At 32.6% G+C, this 20128-nt stretch overlaps 1 protein-coding gene and 1 pseudogene across 2 annotated transcripts; both read left to right on the top strand.

Moving 5' to 3' along the window:
* The first annotated feature begins 4259 nt into the window (after positions 1-4259).
* On the top strand, positions 4260-6035 carry LOC142642707 (beta-amyrin 28-monooxygenase-like; annotated as a pseudogene).
* A 6305-nt stretch (positions 6036-12340) lies between these two features.
* Positions 12341-18247, top strand: LOC142644005 (beta-amyrin 28-monooxygenase-like). Of its 2 annotated transcripts, XM_075818698.1 has the most exons (5): positions 12341-12508; positions 15103-15133; positions 15269-16234; positions 16939-17126; positions 17563-18247. In XM_075818698.1, exons 3-5 carry the CDS (start codon positions 15274-15276, stop codon positions 17860-17862), a joined length of 1449 nt encoding a protein of 482 aa, XP_075674813.1. In that variant the 5' UTR covers positions 12341-12508; positions 15103-15133; positions 15269-15273; the 3' UTR covers positions 17863-18247. The 2 variants fall into 2 exon arrangements, with proteins under 2 accessions (XP_075674813.1, XP_075674812.1); XM_075818697.1 differs by lacking the exon at positions 15103-15133.
* The last annotated feature ends 1881 nt before the right edge of the window (positions 18248-20128 follow it).

The following is a 20128-nucleotide window of genomic DNA, read 5'->3' as shown; positions in this document are numbered from 1 at the left end:
CTTAAAAATTGGAAACACCCTAGAGCTGTTCTCAGTTTTCGTTACTCTATCTTAATTTTTTGAGATGAGTGCTTTCAAAATTAGATTAGAATTTAGCTCTATTTTTGTGACATTGGGTCAATTCAATTTCTTAATTTTGATGAAGGTATTTACTACTCATTTAAAAAATCGAGAAGTTTGTTAATATTTATAATAAAGGCAACACCAAATTTAAGGAGAATTATCATTTTTTAAATATACTAATTTTATAGTAATTTCTTAATTTCAGTGAAGATATTTAGCATTTACTACTCATTGCAATAATCAAGAAGCTTTTTAATTAAAAGTATTGTCACATTAAATGAGAATTATTTATTAAATATTCATACTGAGGGATTTTAAAAAAAAGATTTAAAAAAAATTATCAATAGTATTTAAATTATGTAGGAATTAAACTATGATTTTTTTTTTAAAACTATGTATCTAATTATATATTTTTAAATTTAGACATGCACATCATGGAGTTACAAACTAGTTAGATTTTAATTGAAGTTTAATTTTGTGCCACATGTCCCGTATAAGTTTTTAATTTTTGTATCAGGTGAGTTAATTTAGTGTAAAATACGAAGAGTCCAATGTAAGTGAACTAAATAAATTTAATCATATACATAATTCTATATCTAAAATAAAAAGAAGAGAGCATTTAAAAGATTATGCTTTTCAATGCCATTTATTTGTCTAGCTTAAAATAATTCAAATTTATTAAATCTTTATATAATACTAATAATTAGGTATATATGCTATGTGTGTGGGCAGTTATTTTTATTTTTATTTTTAAATTGTGGGGTTCTAAACTAGAAATGATAATCAGATAATGTAAAGAAATACAGAAACTAGCGTCGTACAGAAACTAGTCCCCACAATAGATCTCCAGCAATCTTTACATGCTATTATGCTATCCTGATCGGAGGCAACATGGTTGGTAGCCCTTCAAATTGATAATAATGACATGAATAGAACCATTCCTGAATATTCAAGTCTTCAAATGATAATAATGGCAACAAGAGTGTGTTGTAGTCAACAAGAAAGCAAAATCTACACAGCCCAATTTATTTCCACGTGGGCTTTGTAAACAGTGAAGACAAATAGACTAATTTCGAGGAAGCTCTGAGAGTAAGGATCCGCTTGGATAGGGGTGTATAGTAAAATAGAGTATAATTAATATAAAATTAGTCTATTTTTAATTAACTCTATTTCTCTCTACTCTCCCTTCAATTCAAACATGCCATAAATTACAAAGGCTCCGGTTAATGTATACCCTAAGGGCATATATTAACTATTTATTTTGAAAAAGTTTTTATGGAGAAATAAAAAAGATGATAAAATAATTAATCATTTTTTCATTTTTCCGTAAAAAGTTTCTTAAAATAGTTTACTAATTTATGCCCTAAGAGCACATGTTAGTAAAACCTAATTACAAATGGCACTTTATAAATTTGACTGAAATTTATTTTAAGCTTTTAACTTTATTTTATTCAATAAGTGAGGCATCTAAGTTGGAACTTATTTAATCAAAGTCTTCCTTTAGTGTTGGTTAAATACCAAAAAAGACAATGTTTTACACTTAGGCTGAACTTATTATTTAAACACCAAAATTAATATTTTTTTAAATCAAAAATAAAAACTGAAAACAAGCCCCAGCCTCGAACCTAAAACCATAGAAATCATCAAAGAAAAAAAAAATCACCCCTGAATGACATATTGTATCGTTCATATGTTGTTGGGTGATTTCTAGCCGTTTGCAAATTTGATGATTTCTACAAACAAATGTGTTTCATCAAATTTTTGCAGATTGCTAGAAAATGGCTGACCTAGGAGGGGGCTTGGCCCCCAGCCCAAAAGATAATATTTTTTATTGGGTATAATATGACTATTTTTTTAAGGTTGGGCCCTTCTCTTCCAAAACCTTGACCCCTTTTCCCTAACAGCCCAACCAAAACAATAAATAAATGAATAAATAAATAAAAGCCCACCCACAGTTACAACTTACAAACTAAATTCAGGAAAAAAAAAGAAAAAGAAATGGGGGTTGGTGGGTATTTAATGGATTTGCCACCTTGCCTAGTTAATAGAGTTATTTATTTTATTATTTATTATTATGTAGTTGTAGATTTGTAGAGTGTCCTAGAGAGTAGCAAGCCACAAAAAAGAAGATGGTACCACTACTAGAATCTTTGAGAGTAGAGAGTCACATAATAATAATAATAATAATAATAATAGTACTATAGAGTAGAGAGTAGAGAGTAGAGAGTAGAGAGCCGCATTGTAGTCTTACATGACATTTTTTTTAGAACGACTTACATAGTTACATGACTTACATAGTATAATATAATATATAAGAAATGTATAATAATATTTAATATATAAATTTAAAATATTAAATAATAATTAATTTTAGTACAAATTTATTATTATGCATGTGGATTTGTTATTATACTTTTCTAGAAATAAGATCCTCTTTGTTACATTTTGGTATTTTTATTTTCTAAATATGTGATGTAAAATGATAAAAATTTACATAAATTCTTTTAAAAAATGTTATATATTTTATTAATTTTTGTTAAGTAGTTGTAGTCATGTAGAGTGTACTAGAGAGTAGAGAGCCACCCAAAAAAAAAAAAAAACGAAAAGAAAAGGTACTACTACCAAAGTCTTTTTGGGTACTAGAAAGTAGAGAGCCAGAAAAAAAAAAAAAGGTACTGGAGAGTAGAGAGTCGCGTTGTAGTCTTACTTGCATTGACTCTTATTTTTTTTTTTTTTTTTGGACTTACATAGTTACATGACATGACTTGAGCACTCGTATTGGGGTAATAAAAACTTTGCAGTTGCTATTTTAGCAACTAGACCCTTCAAGTCATGCTCCATTTGGGTATGTAAATCTAAATTTTTTCCATCCTAACTACATTAAGGTTGCATATATGCAACATTAAGAACATTAGCATTAAGGGATGTAAAAAAAATACATATTTTACATTCTCAAATACTACTTTATCTATTTTACTAATTCATCCAATAATACACTTAACATCTTAATTTTTATTTTTACATACAACCTAATAAAATAATATAAACTACCCTATCAACTCATCCTCTCTCTTCTCTCCCATCTCTCTCTCTTTTATCTTTTTTGTACTTTCATGTATTTTTATATTTACTTTTATGTCTAGTAACCATGAATAGTAAGGTTGTATATATACAACCTTACTATTCATGGTTGCTAAAATTTTTTAGTAATCCACCCGTAGATGAAGCTTAATTTGAGCAGGTGGGTTGCTAAAATAGCAACTTGAGGGGGTTTTACACCCCTAGTCCTAATTCTATAACTGTTCATCGCGTTGTACAGAAGTAAAATACTTTTTCAATCTCTCACACACTCTCTTCCTCTCACACTATCTCTCTTCCTACTTTTTATTTTTTTATTAGGTAGTTTATATTACTTATTGGGTTGTATGTAAAAATAAAAACTGGAATATTGGGTGTATTGTTGGATGTGTTAATAAAATAGATAAAGTAGTGTTTGAGGATATAATTAATATAGGTGTTTGTTTTACATCCCCCATTGCTAGTGCTTATTACATAGTATAATATTATATATAAGAAATGTACAATAATATTCAATATATAATTTTAAAATATTAAATAATAATTAATTTTAGGTACAAATTTATTATTACGTATGTGGATTTGTTATTTTACTTTTCTAGAAATAAGATTTTCTTTGTTAAATTTTGGTATCTTTACTTTCTAAATATAAGATGTAAAATGATAAAAACTTACATAAATTCTTTTGAAAAATTTATATTTTTTAAGCATACATATTTATCACTATTAGTTTATTAGTATATGAAAAAAAATTAATTATTTACATAGTTTAAAAATTATTAATTAAATTATAGATGCCATTGGTTTGACCCTAGTCGGACCATAAAACCGATAACTAGTCCATTTTTTAGTTTTTTGTCCATACTGATTTTTAAAACCATAGGTTTACTGTAATTTTCCTTACAATTAAAATGTCAAACAAATTTATCAAAATAAAATTTGGACTTGCCCATACCCAGATAGCTAATCACAGTCTATCACATATAATTGTTGCGAAAATGGTTGCGAAATTTATTAGGGTTATGGAATAACTCGGAATATTAATTTTGGGGAAGTTATTTAAATGAAGTGTTAGTATATATGTGAGACACCACCTTTATCATACTCACCACCCCAAAATGGAGCTCTTCTTCTTCGTTCTAATTTCCCTATTCTTGATTGTTTCCATTTCTCTTGGCATTAGGTCCTTCGCTTATAAAACCAAAGAAAAAGTCACTGGCACTGGGCCAACACTCCCTCCAGGAAGTTTTGGCTGGCCAATAATGGGTGAAACCCTTCAATTTTTGGCTGCAAACCGTGAGGGAGCTATAGATAAATTTATCTCTAAGAGAACAACCAAATATTCTTCCAAAATATTCAAAACTTCTATTTTTGGAGAGAATTTCATTGTTTTTTCTGGTGCTGCTGCAAATAGATTCATTTTTTCAAACGATAGCAAGTTCTTCATACGTTGGTGGCCTCCCTCATTTCAAAAGCTTTTCCCCTCCATGGAATTTGTACCCATTGAACATGATGCTTCCAAGGGCAGGAAGTTTATGTCCTTGTTCTTCAAATATAATGAGGCTAAAAAATTAGTGGCATCAATTGACTCTATTTCAAGAAACCAATTAAAGAATAATTGGGAAGGCAAAAATGAAGTCCAGGTGTATCCTCTAGTAAAAATGTACACATTCACATTAGCTTGTCATTTATTTTTAAGCATCAATGACGCAGAAAAAGTTTTGAAGCTTTTGTACCACTTCAATAATCTAACCGATGGCATACTATCCGTACCTCTAAGCATCCCCGGTACACCATTTCATCGTGCAACCAGAGCGATGGAATCTCTTAGGAAAGAGATTTATTTGCTTATTAAGGAGAGGAAGGAAGCCTTAGCAAAGAACTTAGCATCTCCAACACAGGACGTGCTATCACAGATGATTGCTGTGCCATTTGATGATGGATTCATGACGGAATTGGAGATTGTAGATAAGATTTTGGCAATTCTATTCGGGGGTGAAGAGACTACCACTGCCACAATCACTTTTGCTATGAAATATCTATCAGAGATGCCTCACCTCTACAATGAAGTTCTAAAAGGTATCTTTCAATTAAGAAGTATACCCTTACGTAATATTTCCATTTTTCTTGTTTTACTTTTTTATTTCTTCTTTTCGCATTTCGCATTTCTCATGAAGTTTTAATTTTTTAATTCATACATAAACAAACAAAGAAAGCTCATAAAACTTCATTTGCATTATAGAGCAAAGAGAAATTACGAGGTCAATGAAGCCAAGAGAAGTACTATGTTTTGATGACATACAGAAAATGAGATACACTTGGAACTTTGTGAATGAAGTTATGAGGCATATACCAATTGTTCAAGGTGCTTTCAGAGAAGTCAAGATGGATATCACTTTTGAAGGTTATGTCATTCCGGGTGGAAGGTATGTGTTTGAACAATGATTAAGTAATTAAATTCATCATTTTTATCGACTTAAGATTTTAGACAAACAACAATTTATCAACACGTAACCTTAGGCTTCTATGACAATATATTTATTTATTTTTACTGTCATCCTGCTGATATATTTACTTATTTTTCAGCTATATTGGAGTGTGGGTTCTACGGTTCTACCCATCATAATTCTGAATATTTCTCAGAGCCAGAAATGTTTAATCCCATAAGATTCGAAGGAAATGGACCTTCTCCTTACACACATATTCCTTTTGGGGTAGGACCACTAATGTGCCCCGGACAGGAGTATGCTAGATTGACTATTCTTGTCTTCCTCCATTACGTGGTGAAAATGTTTCAATGGGAACCAATTCTCCCCAATGAGAAAATGAAATTCAAAGCAGCGCCGATGCCAGCAGAAGGGTTCCCAGTTTGTCTTTCTCCTCACCAGAGTTAATAAGATTTTTATAAATCAGGTTCAACTGAGGTCTAGTGTCTTCCGTATTAAACCCAATACGATGTTGCCATGTGCTCAAAAATTGCTATGAGGCAATATCCAACCTATATTTTAAATTTAAAAAGAAAATAAGAGAGACATAAACTATGCTATATTTTTTATACTTGGTATTTGGCGAGTGTGGATGTTATGTTTTTGTTTAACTATGTTATTTTGAATTTAGGTTTAAGTATATGCACTTCTTTTGGAATGTAAAAAACTTATTTCTAGATGGATAGTACTACATTATGGACTTAATTTTTAGTAAGTACTTTGATGTTATTTTGAACTCTTGGACGACGATTTTTAAGTACTTGATGTTATTATTAACTTTCAAATTGTATGCTTAATAGGTATTTTGAATATGATGTTATGAGTTTGTATTAAATTATTTGTTTATTAATCAGGTGTTTTTTTTAAAGAGGGTTTTTTTTTTTTTTTTTGGATAGGTTTTTGAAGCGGGATAAATGGATTGATTGAATTTGTGACAACTTAACCTGTTTAATATTAAGTGGATTGAAATGAGTCGTTTCATATTCGTGTCAACTTAATATGACCTGTTTATTAAGCGTGTTAAGTGGGCCGTGTCGTGTCAACTCGCTTTATTTATAGGTCGTGATAGGGTTGAAGGGTCATGACACGACTATTGAATGAGTCGTGTTCGGATTGAGCCATTTAGCCGAATACCCCTATTTTGACAGGATACAATAACAAGCATAAAGTATAAAATAAATAAAGATGTATGACAGCAATACCCAAATTTTATAGAAATGATCAAGGGATAATTGTAGTAAACCTATCTATGGTTTGACCAAAAATTATTTTGTCTACTTGTGGTTTGAAAAATGTCATTTTACCTACCTGAGTAAACTTTGTTTGTTTCTTGTCCGTAACTCACCTCTGTTAAAAATAATGGTAAATAGGTATTTTAGCTTACATTCTATGTCTCTCTCATTCAAAAAAAGAAAAAAAAAAAAAAACCAAGTGAAAAAAAATGATAAAAAAAAAAACACATACAAAACCAAGTGAAAAAAATGTTAAAAAAGGGCTGGTTTTGTGTAAATTTTGGAACTTATGTTCAAAACTCCTATCAACAAGTACAAGAATGTAAGAAAATCAAACAAAAAACCAAAGCACTTAGCAATGGCACTACCGTGAAATTGAATCAAACCCAAACCAAGAAATTGAGCCTTCAAATTTCCGTGACCCATTCCAAGAAATCAAACCTTCATCTGTATTTCTGTTGGACAATGTTTAAACAGGGTCATAGTTGAACACAAGAAAAAGGATAAGAAATTAAGAATGGATAGAGGGTGAAAACTTGAAAGATAAAAAATGGGTAGAAGATAAAATTTAAAGAAATCAGTTGCTACATATATAAAATGAAATATCAACTCAATTCTGCTTGTATTCAACCAAAGAAAAAACTATATTATCGACTTTTTTTTTTTCTTCTTCTTTTCCAAATTTAATTCCCACCTGTCCAAATGCTTATACCATCTGTATGTTAGCAAGTCTTTATAGCAAGTATTGATACAATCAGGAAACAAAAGATGATCTTTAACTGAACCAACAACACCTTGAGCGAGTAGCAGCTCAGACAAAGAGGGCTCAAGATATATGGGTCTGGGGTTTGAGTAAAGAAAATAGAGCCACCAACAGCAGCCGTGCTCCTCTAAAAATCAAAACCCAAACCATACAACCACCTCGTCCTCCTCAAAACCCAGCCCCAAAGTAGTTGTGCTCCTCCACAAATCAAAACCCAAACCCATACAGCCACCACATGCTCCTCCACTATCACCACCGAAGCCACCGTGACCTAAGGCTACCGCCAATCTAACCTGGAGTGTGAGAGGTGAGAGAGACATGTATGGACAGAACAGAGAGGTAGAAAGAGAGAGAAGAAGAGGAGAGAGAAGGAGCATGATAAATAATTTAAAAAATCATTAAACAGAATTCATTGGACAACCTTAAACAGAACTCAAGAGATATAAAAGGGATCAAGTAATGTGCAAAACCAATTTCAAGAATCGACTAGAAGGATGTTTATTGAATAGTGGGTTTTAAAAAAAATCTAAAAATTTGTGATTAACAGTACTCCGTATTAGTTACAAGTGGCTATAAATAAGGTTAAACATACAATTTAACAATAAGCAATGTGTTATATGGTTTGAAAACAAAAAGGAAATAATTCCCAAAACATTTGCACATTTTTGAGAGATTTGAGTTTGTGCAAACATTTACTTAATATTTGAAAATTTTCTTTCGCCTTTTTTTTTTGGGGTTGAAAATTATCAACTCACGCGGCTCAGGAGCTATTGTTGATGGACATTTTCGCGAATATCCTACAATCTTGCATGAAACAAAGCCCAAATTCTTTATGGGGTTAATATCTCTATTTGCGGCATTTATTTAAATACATGGCCCAAGCCATGTAACTTTTATATAGGGAATTAAAGGAGTGTGGTTTGTAGAGTAAAATTGGGCCTATTTGGGCTTATTCTTCAACTTAGATTTGTGCTTCACAATGTGAGCTTGGAACACTTGTAGAAGTTGAAGTTTCATGCAATGGTCCATGTTCTAGCCACAAACACAAGAATAAACAATAATTAAAGCTGCTCTATTTGCCACAAAATATGGATGATTAACCCAAGCTATAAAACAAATGGGCTATTTGCATATAATGCATTTTGATCACATCCCACAAATTTAGCAGCTTCCTGAGAGGGGTGTATCCCTTTAGCAAAGCTTGGAACATAACATGAGATTGGGGTCAAAGGTTTGCCAAAATAATCATTAAAGCAGCCAACCCAATTATCCAACCAAGAACAAAACTCAAAGTTGCCATTTTGTCTAAACTCTAAAATCCAACAATCAAAAGCCTTGATTCTTCTTATGGGGAGATGGATAATAAGAGTATGTTTGGTAGACTGTAACGGTAATTACATAGAAATAGAAATAGGTATTACAAGGAATACAAGACGTTGTAATGTAATGCTTATTACTATTCCTTTGTTTGGTGGCAACATAATTATAGAATCTTGAAGACAATGGAATGAAAACATTTTAAATCAAACTTAATATATATTTTTGGAAATATTTTACTCATATAATTATATTTCCTAATTTTTTTTTAAATTTAAAAGAGAGATTTATTATTTTTATGATTTTTTTTTTATTTTCATAATTGTTAGGTATATGTTAAAAGTTTGTTTATTTGGAAATATATTAATTATAGAAATTAATACACCTACTAAGGAATAGCTATTACATCACTTTTATAGGTGAATAATTATTCCTTATTTTAAAGAATAGTTATTCATAAGCTATTCATTATAATAAAACATAACCAAACTACTGAATAGTTAAATCATTGGAATACCACTATTCTCTCTTGGTGCGATAGTCACTCTACAAATATAAATGCTTGTGGGGTGTGGGGTGTGGGGGGCAAGGGCCATGATTTAAGTCTCCAGGAGGGAGCTTCACACACACATATACTTAGATTAGGCTAGAGTAGAAATTCTATCTTGTATAAATAAAAAATAATAGGAATAACTATTACATTACAGTGCCTATTACACCCTACCAAACCTACTTTATGGGTTTCTAGTTTGTTCTACCAGGTGGGAGGGCTGCTGCATTTAAAGATTGCATTTAAGAGTGTATATTATACTTTATAAAGGTTCAGCTTTATGCAGTTTGGTACAGTTCAAAAAGTTGCTTAGCTATGAAGTAGGGTAGTTCAAAAGGTTATCACCAAGGTGACCCCATCCTCGGTCGGAAACTTAAATTTCACATGGAGAGTAGAAGGCATTGCCCTTATAGCATGTATCCATGGCCTACCTAAGATGGCCATATAGGGAGAGAAAGCATTGGCCACTATGAAGTTTACCATCACTTCCTTCCCTTTGGTCATAATAGGGAGCAAAATTTGCCTCGTGAGCATCGCTACCTTTTTGTCGAACCCAACTGTAGACACTTGATTTTGCACCCATGATTTAATCAAGGAAGATGACTAGAATGACCATTCATGTATCTCAACAATCATGATTGCATTACATGCATTTCTTCATTCATTGCATATCATAAAAATGATTTTAAGATTCTAACGGTTGTGACGGTATGTCCGGTTTCCAAATCAGACCGTCGGATTGAAAGATATCACATAATCAAGTTTGCACGGTCAACATACATTGTGTCTAGGTAGGGTCGACCATGCATGATTAATTTAAATTAATTATGATTGGTTAAACAATAAAAATTAATTAAATGATTTTGTGATTGGTTGATATTTAGTTTTTAAAATAGGATTGCTTGCATAGGAATAAAAGGAATAATTAGATAACAATAAAGTTGTGGATAATCTGAACTTTATAAAGATTTATTTTAGAGTATTTATCTACAAGATAAATGTTACTGAAAAAATCAGAATTATCTAGAAAAGAGTTCAAAAAATTGGAATTTGGATTGGAAACACGTCTAAGTGCACGACTCGACGCATAAAAACCCTAAAAAGGGAGTCTAAAAGGCACCCAAACACGAAAGTGCGATCAGCACTTAAGAGTGACATTCGGCACTTTCAGAGTGCCGATTAGCACTTTGAAAGTTCCAAATTTCACTATTTTGGGCTTTGGCCCAACTTCCTTCGGGGGACAATAAGGTACATCCTTTTCGACCTTTTCCACTTTTCGTAGAAGGATACGTCCCGATTTGTATTTTAAGCATCGTTGCTTATTTTTTAAGCACTCCAGCCTTTATAAATAGGGACCGAATCTCAAAATTCAGCACACTCTTTTGCGCTCTCAAGAGAGACAGGTTTTTACACTCATAAATTACTTATATTTCTGACTCCTTTTTCTGATATTCTCTTTCTTAAAGCTAGGGTTTTTAGGTTTTAAAGAGAATTGCATAAATTTCTTTGAATCCTAAAACATCCTTTCAAGAATAAGAGTGCTCCATGCAAGAGGTTGTTCTCTGTTACCCACCCATTTTACCAGGCCACCAAAAGTACGACTCATCCTTTATCCGCTCGAGAATCTTATGAACTGGTTCCTTAAATGCCACATTCACCCCTCCAGTTCGTACCTCGGGCTCTACTGCCCTAGATTCCCTCCTCAACTGCTAGAAGCCTCCGAAACATGGGTCACTGTTAAACTGTGAGGTTGCTGGTGCCTTTCTCTTGCTCTATTGCCTATCATCCTCTGGCCTTTTATTTTTTTCAATTGTCTTCATGAGTTAATGCATGTTCTCAAGATGTCGCATTGTCAGGGATTTCCTTAATTCTGACTCTTGAGGGAGCCCCAGCTTGAATGTACTCGCTACAACCTGCTCACTTCCCCCGCTTATCTCATTGTATAACTCTCAATATCGATTGGCGTAAGATCGGAGTGTCTCCCTACTACCCATCCTTATAGATAGCAACGAATCGATAGGCTAAGGGACCCTACTACAAGTGATGAATCGGGCCCTAAACGCCTGAATCAAGTTGTGTATGGATTCTTTCCTATTTAGCAAACGTGTCAAGAATCCTCAACCCTAACCCGACGTCTTTATTAAACAGGTTGACCCGATACAACAAGTTTAACCTGTTTAATTAACAAGTCATGTAAAGATCAATACAAATGACCCATTTAATAACCCGTTTGATTAATAAGTCATATTTAACCTCAATAACCTATTATCAATTCCCATATATCTAAAACTAAAATACAATTACAACCATAAATATAGTAATAAACATATAATTACAACAAAAAATTAAGCAATAAAAAAAAGCTAATACCTTTATAAGCTAAACGAGTCAGACAAGTTCATATGTTGAACACAAACACAACTTGTTTATTAAATTGGTCTGCTGTGTCGACTTGAATATGACCCGAATCTGTTTAGCCTCAACCTTTAACCTCTTTATAAATTAGTTAGTCGTGTCGAATTTTGTCACCCTTACCGACATGACAATGATGACATGCCATGCCTATAACCTTTGTTTACCTCCTATAAGCCAGGGGAGTACATGATAGAAAAATGCTAGACCACAAAAAATTGCGACTTTTGCCGTAACTCGTGATGTGGTTAGTTGTGAGTAGCGGAGAAAACTACTTACAACTTGCAATGTACTGAATTGAGGCTATATATATAAATCTGTGTGTGTGTATATATATATATATTTGGTGGTACTAACATTATTTGTTCGTTGTTCATGCACGACTTAATTGTAACATTATTTGTGTTTTTTTCAACTTTGAGGCCATTGGCTCGCCCCACGCGCTTGCCTGTGCTGTTTACCAACTTTGTCCGGATGGATTGATGGATGGATAAAACTTAAAAGTTATCTTCATTTTCATTACTCTCCACCCCTCCATCAGCTGGGTGGGAACAGTTGAGACTGTTCATGTGATGTGAATTGTGAAGCTGCTCCAGCTGAGTGCAGGGTATTTTTTTTTTCTTGTCTCTTCTTCTCTTTCATTTACTTTTTCGTTTTTTAGTTTTTCATTTTCTTTTTTCCCAAGTATGAGTTGCATCTTGCATTTTCCCCCCTTCTCCTTGGCCGAGAGCTTTATTAATCATTCATTTCTGTTTTGTTGTGCTTGTTTCTTTGTTGTTACTTGATTACACTTTCCTAGTGAAACATCAATTATTTATTTATTAATACAAAAATGTATTAATAAATCACAGATGATATTCCTCTAATTCAATCTTCTTGTAGATTTCTTCGATCTACTTTAAAGGTTTTAATCCTAAACAGAAACACTTGAGAAAGAATTAACTATTGAAATGTTTTAGTTCTGTTGGTTAATTTGCTGCAAAATTAGCACTTAAACAATAGCAAAATGAGTTGTAGTATCTTAATTTATATGATTATTTTAATATTATTGGTGTTTTTTTATTTTTATTTTTATTTTTATATTTGATGGGTGAGTATCTTTTTTTTTAGTATAAAAGAGAACAAGATTTTTTTTTTTTGCCATTCGCTGGCCTCATCTTTGCTAAACAATTTTTTTTCACAACTTGCTAAAATGAGTAGTTGTGAGCACTTGCCTACCCAACCTCCAAAATCATTCACATAAGCTTATGCATTCATTGTGCAAAATATGGTATCTGTGCAAACATATACAAGTATTATTGCTGTGCATTTTAGTTTTTTATTATTTCTTTTGATTTTCTTGAAGGAAGATAGTGAATGGCGGTTATGGTGTTTGAAGAAAGGGAAATAATAAAGAAATAAAAAATTTGATATTTTAATGAAATAAAGTTTAGAATAGATAATTTGATATGAGTACTTTGAAAAGTGGTTAGATTAAATAGAAAAAAAGAGTTTTATGCTAAAATAGACAGAAGTTTTTGCATGAGCTAATGTAAATGCTTTTGAATAAGAGACAATCCAAAATCCATTATTTATATAATTTTTATTTTCTATCACTCAAAATTTATTTTCTCAGGTGGGTTCCAATTAGCTCAATTAGTAAAGTCTCTGATTATTGAATAAAATATTTGGGTTTCAATCTCCGCCTATACCAAAAAACTGATTGGTGTCTTGGTCCTGATGATAAAGAGTTATCATCAGGAGCGGACGCCATAAGTTGAAACTCTAAGAAAAAAAAAAAAGTCTTCTCAACAAGTTGTATATAATATTTGTTGAAGTAAAAAATTGTGTCACTATTCCTCCTACTAAAACTCTGAGTCTATTAGAGCATTCACAGCTGGATTCTAAATCCTATACTATTTTACCATCCCAAAAAGCTACTTTATCAATTATACAATACCATTTTATAATACACCCAACATCCCAAAACTCTATTATTTTACCTTTTTATTAAAATAATATTTCTACGCAATAAAATAATATATCCCACAGTACCACCACCGCCTGCACTACACACACTTGAAACCACCAGCAACCCATATTCTACCGTCAACACCAACAAAAAAAAACACCCAGACCATCAACACCACCAAAAACCACCAAAACGACACAACCCACAACCACTGTGACCCACACCTCAACCACACCATGATCCACCGTGACCCACACAGACCCACCACCAAAAAAAAAAAAAAAAACAGACCCACGGTGAGCAGACCCACTGCTAGCAAAACCCAAACCCATGGCGGCAAACCCATGGTGAGCAAATCCTAGATTTACGTCGGAAACCCATCACGCCGTCCACCAGAAAACCCAAAACATGACCCGGATTGCAACCCACCAGAAAAAATGAACCAATCTCAGCCATACCCATCTCTTCTATAGGCATCAGTCACAACTAAAAAAAAAAAAAAAAAAAAAAATCATAGAACCCAAAACCCGGAACTCCAAAACCCAGAACACAAAACACGAGAGAGGATCGCAACCCACCAGAAAAAATGAACCAATCTCAGCCATACCCACCTCTTCTATAGGCATCGAACACAATAGAAAAAAAAAAAAAACCCAGAACTCGGAACTCCCAACCAGAACACAAAACACGAGAGAGGAAAAGGATGATGCCTAATGGTGTCTCTGATGTGGTTTTGTTTAGGTTTGATCATTGATGTGTGAATTTGGATTTGGGAGGAGGATGGTGTTTGGGTCTGAAGAGAAGAGAGAGCAGATGAGAAAGAGAGAAGGAAGAGAGAGAAAAAAAAGAGAATTAATGAGAGAGGAGAGAGAAATTTCGGGTTAAAAAAGGGAGAGAGAGAATTAAAAAATTATTAGTTTTTATACCATTCAGCTACAGTACCATTTCACAAATAAGATGGTACTGTAGCATTATGCCAAAAAAAATTTGGCCTTTGGCATTTGGACCCTTCCGTTGCAGGGCATATTGTGGGCCTGAATGCCAAATGTATCTTACATTTGGCATTTGAAAGGCCCATTGTGAATGCTCTTACTAACTTGGAGTAGTCAATTATTTATTTATTTTTTATTTTTTTGCAATAGCGTTATTATGCTACAGGCTTGTTTGCCATTATACTTAATGACAAGGAATTGGTAAACTAGCCTGCAAGAGATGGCCTGCAATATTCATATGTATTGTCCTGATTGCAGGCAACAAGATTGGGCTAGTTGCAGTGAACAAGTATGCAAAATCTATAACCCAATTGAATTATCAAGTCGGCTTTGTATTAGTGTGTTTGTGTATATATATATATATATTTTTTTTGAGGGGGATGTATTAGTACTTATGCTGGGAAACCATTTTAATCTTATGCAGTAGTGATGGAGCTCTTTTTTTTCTTCCTCATTTCCCTACTCTTGGTTTATTCCATTTATTTTGGCATTTGGACTTTAGCTTATAAAACCAAAGAAAATGTCACCGGCATGAGGCCAAGTCTCCCTCCTGGAAGTTTTGGTTGGCCTATTATTGGTGAAACCCTTCAATTCATTGCTGCACACTATGAGGGAAGTGTAGATAAATTTGTCTCGAAGAGAGCAACCAAATATTCCTCCAAAGTATTCAAGACCTCTCTTCTTGGAGAGAATTTTATCGTTTTTTCGGGCACTGCTGCAAACAGATTCATTTTTTCAAATGATAACAAGTTGTTCGCACGTTGGCGACCTCCCTCAGTTCAAAAACTCTTCCCCTCCATGCAATTTGTACCCATTGAACATGATGCTGCCAAGGCGAAGAAGTTAATGTCCTTGTTCTTCAAATTCAACGAGGCTCAAAAATTAGTGGCATCAATTGACTCTATTTCAAGAAACCAATTGAAGAATAATTGGGAAGGCAAAGATGAAGTCAAAGTACATCCTCTAGTAAACATGTACACATTCACGTTAGTTTGCCATTTATTTTTGAGCATCAATGACACTGAAAAGGTATCAAAGCTTTTGTACCACTTCAATCATCTAAATGAAGGCATACTATCTATACAATTAAGTATCCCCGGGACACCGTTTTATCGTGCAATCAAAGCAGCAGAAGCTCTTAGGAAAGAGATTTATTTGATTATTAAGGAGAGGAGGGAAGCCTTGGCAAAGAATTTAGCATCTCCAACACAAGATGTGCTATCACAGATGATTACTGTGCCGTTTAATGATGGGTTCATGCCAGAATTGGAGATTGCAGACAAGATTTTGGCATTTCTAATTGGTGGCCAAGATACTACTACTGCCACAATCACTTTTGCTATGAAATATCTTGCAGAGATGCCTCACCTCTACAATGAAGTTTTAAAAGGTATATTTTTAATATTTTTGTAAAATTTCAATGTGCATCTTCTACATTTGAGATAATTTTCGTGTTAATACTTAATTTTAATTTTAATTTTATCAATTTTGTTATCCAATTTTGACAATGTTGTCATTGTAGTCTACCGCCTACTTCTGTTAAAAAAAAAAAAATTGTTGATAGCCCTCTGCTGTTATTTTCTAATTTAAAAGCAAAAAAAAAAAAAAGAACCTTTTTAATAAAAATATAAAATCTTTTTGTTAATAACTTTCTGTTACTTTATCTATGGTAGTGTAATAGTCAAGAACTCAAGATCGATGGCACTGGGTGATGGTTGTGAATAGGTCTTAAATTTTCTTAAAGAAATTAACATTATTATTTTTTTTTAATTTTTATTTGAAATAAGTTTTAGTAACTTTTTAATACTTTCAAAAATAACGGTTAGTGACATATTTTCTAAGAAATAGACGAGGACTACATTGATAACAATCGCAAACTTTGAGGATGAAGTTGACTAAATTTAACTATAGGCAATAGAATGATAGTTATCCAAAACTTATATAGGGTGCAAAATAAAGTTTAGTCTAATTTCTTCATTCAATTTAGAAATACATCTTTATTTTTAATTCATTTGTTTTTTGTTTTGCTTTATTTTGTTTTTTTTTAATTCATACATCTAGATGAAAAACTGACGAAACTTCTTTTGCATGAAGAGCAAAGAGAGGTCACAGCATTAATGAAGCCAAGAGAAGTGCTATGCTGGGATGACGTACAGAAAATGAGATATACATGGAACTTTGTGAATGAAGTAATGAGGCATAGAACAATAATTCCAGGTTCTTTCAGAGAAGCCAAGACAGACATCAAGTATGAAGGTTATGTCATTCCCAAGGGATGGAAGGTATATAACTTTCTAGCTTGATAGTCTCCTTACATTCGGTATATGACAACTTCGATTAAATTACATTGTTGTTTCTTAAAGTTTGAGGTTGTTCTCATTTTGGTCTCTTCAGTTAGAAAATTTCCATTTTGATTCACTAAATTCGATACCGTTTTCAAAATAGTCATTTTGTACATCTCGATTGTTGATCTGACCGATAAGTGTGAACCAAAGGATGTCGTTTCTTCTTTTTTACCCTCTCTCCAAATAGCTAGATCGGTATTGGAAATAAACGAAAGAAGCATTTTGAAAATGCAATCAAAATTGTTGGACCAAAATGAAAAATCTCAAACTTAAGAGACCAAATTAAAGCAACCCCAAACTTAAATGGTCAAAAATGTATTTTGTTGACAAATTTTGATATATTGAATTGAAGTGTGTTCTACTTGTTTTCCAGATATATTGGAGTGTGGGTTTAACCCAACATAGTTCTGAGTACTTCTCAGAACCAGAAAAGTTTAATCCCATAAGATTTGAAGGAAGTGGACCTCCTCCTTACTCATATGTTCCTTTTGGGGCAGGACCTTTAATGTGCCCTGGAAAGGAGTATGCTAGAATGACCATTCTTGTCTTCCTTCATTATGCAGTGAAAATGTTCAAATGGGAACCAATTCTTCCCAATGAGAAACTAAAGTTCAAGTTGGTCCACGTTCCAGCAGAGGGCTTCCCTGTTCGCCTTTCTCGGCACCAGAATTAAGTAGGTTTTTGTAGTTTTATTTTTTTTTATATGATTTTTATTTTACTTTAATTTTTTTAATAATCAAGAATATTTTTTAGTACCAAAGAAAACACATGATACATCAAGGTTTAAATTTCTGTCCAATGCATTGGACATAATATGTATGATGCGGACATTTGTCCAATTTGCACGGGACATGATACTTTGCGGACACGTGTCAGCATCGTACCGTTTCCCCTGTATCAGTGGGTTTGTTTAAATAATTGGGGTCTTAGGACCTATTATAAATTTTTGGGACAAGTGGAGCCTTAGGACATCAATGGCTTTCTTTATATAGGGGCCTTGGGACCTTTTATAATTTTTTGGGACAAGTGGATGTGGGTTAATTTTTATAAAACTCCTAGTACAGAATTGATGCAGATATACCCCCATCTGGTACATAGTTGATAGTTCATTGTTAGCTGCACAAAATGGGAAACAACTATTCAACTCCATCCTGGCCTTAGTCTCTCTTCTTGTTGCTTTCACCATTTCGCTTTCTATGCCAATATTTCCTTGATGGTATTGATGACTATAATGCCAGCATGCACTGATTTAAGTAATTAACTTCAATTACTGGGTTGTGGGTTATGTGTATTGCTATGATTGGAAACATATAAGTTTGTATAAGTTTTGTTAAAGAAAGTAGTAGAATTGATGCTCATTTCGTTATTGGGTTCTAGTTTGCGTTTAATGTTGAGGTGCTAGTCTTTAGGAGTGGAATAGTAAGGGGCTGGACAGCCAGCCTTAAGTTGGTTATTGAAGAAAAACAATATTCTGTGAATACAGTGAAGATTCTTAGAAGAATTTAACAAGGAAGAAGAAGAAAGAGATAGAGAGAAATAGAGAGAGAGAGAAACGAGAGGTTGAAGAAGATTCTTACGCTCTGTTTGTTTCAACATCAATGTTTTTTGAAAAATGGTTCATTTTCCAATGAGCATTTTCTAGAAAACTATATCATTTTCCAGTGTTTGGTAACGACCTTGAAAATGAGCTTGCGAATGTTTTCTGGGGTTTGGTATGCAAATTTTTATTTTTATTTTTTATATTTTTTGTGTAATTTAAAACATGCATATTATGTAAACTAACTAATGTAATCAATATTAAAAAAAAAAAAAACTAAGAATGAATTTGGTTTTCATACTAAAATTTTGACAATAAATACAATAAAAATTAGTTGTCAAATTTTCATGATCTCTACCACTCATCTTGCTCATATATATGGACAGGAATGTCCACACACACACACACACACACACATATATATGTATATATCAACCATTTGTCTATATACATAAAATTGGCAGGGGAATACATCTTTAATAAGTACAAAATAACAATAACTTTACATTGTCTACTCTTTTTGCTAGTACACTAATTGTCTACTATGGTCAACTAGAAGTTTTTAATATTACTCAAAATTATGTATTTATATAATGTATCTACATAATATATCATCACTACATAGTATCTACATAATGTATCTACCAACAAAAAATATTATCCTATGTAAAAGCAATTTAGAGCCATATAAGCACTATGTTTAAAATTTTCGTCTTTTACTTCATTCATTCATTCTTTCTTCTTTTTTATTTTTTATTTTATTTTTATTTTTTTAGCATTTTTATGTGCAAAAAAAAACTTATACATGGAATCCATCAAACCAAAATTTTCTTAGATAAAAAAATAAAATAAAATTTGAAATTCAAAGTAAAGAATTGGGATTTTGGTAGAGAGGAATGAATAATTACTGCTGCAAATATGTTTTCTTTTGCAAGTTGGTAGAGAGGAATGAAATAATTACTGAGCAATGAGGGAAAAAAATCTATTCAAAGAACTGTGTTATAAAGGAGAAGAGAAATATGGAGAGAGAGTGAGGGAGAGAGATCTATGGAAGAGGAGAGACCAGAGTGAGTGACAGTGAGGGTGTAAGGAAAGAAAAAGAAAAGGGCAAAGAGAAAAAGTAAAAGTGGGAGAGCGTACTGTGAGAGAGAGATTGTTTTCCAATTTTTTTTTTTTTTTTGGAAAACAAGCTATAAAAAATAAGCCTTATTTTTATTAGAATTTTCCATTAACTAAAGATAGTTTTCCGTTGACCAGTTTTTTTTGTGCTACTATACATTGGAAAATGTGGAAAACTTTCTTTACAGAAAGTTTTCTAGCAAAACAAACAGATAATTATTAACAAAGAAATTGAAATTACAAGCTCAATAATATACACCAGTGAGAACTATCCTATTTATTG

This window comes from Castanea sativa, chromosome 7 (genome assembly GCF_040712315.1).
Source record: "Castanea sativa cultivar Marrone di Chiusa Pesio chromosome 7, ASM4071231v1".
Lineage (NCBI taxonomy): Eukaryota > Viridiplantae > Streptophyta > Magnoliopsida > Fagales > Fagaceae > Castanea > Castanea sativa.
The sequence above is the reverse complement of the archived record's forward strand: the minus strand, read 5'-3'. Positions and strand labels throughout refer to the sequence as shown.

What these genes read in the sequence shown, in the direction of transcription:
- LOC142644005 (XM_075818697.1), top strand. Translation starts at nt 15,274, where the DNA reads ATGGAGCTCTTTTTTTTCTTCCTCATTTCCCTACTCTTGGTTTATTCC. An exon ending in CTACAATGAAGTTTTAAAAG is followed by an intron (nt 16,235 to 16,938) that starts GTATATTTTTAA and finishes TTTTGCATGAAG; the next exon opens with AGCAAAGAGAGGTCACAGCA. An exon ending in TCATTCCCAAGGGATGGAAG is followed by an intron (nt 17,127 to 17,562) that starts GTATATAACTTT and finishes CTTGTTTTCCAG; the next exon opens with ATATATTGGAGTGTGGGTTT.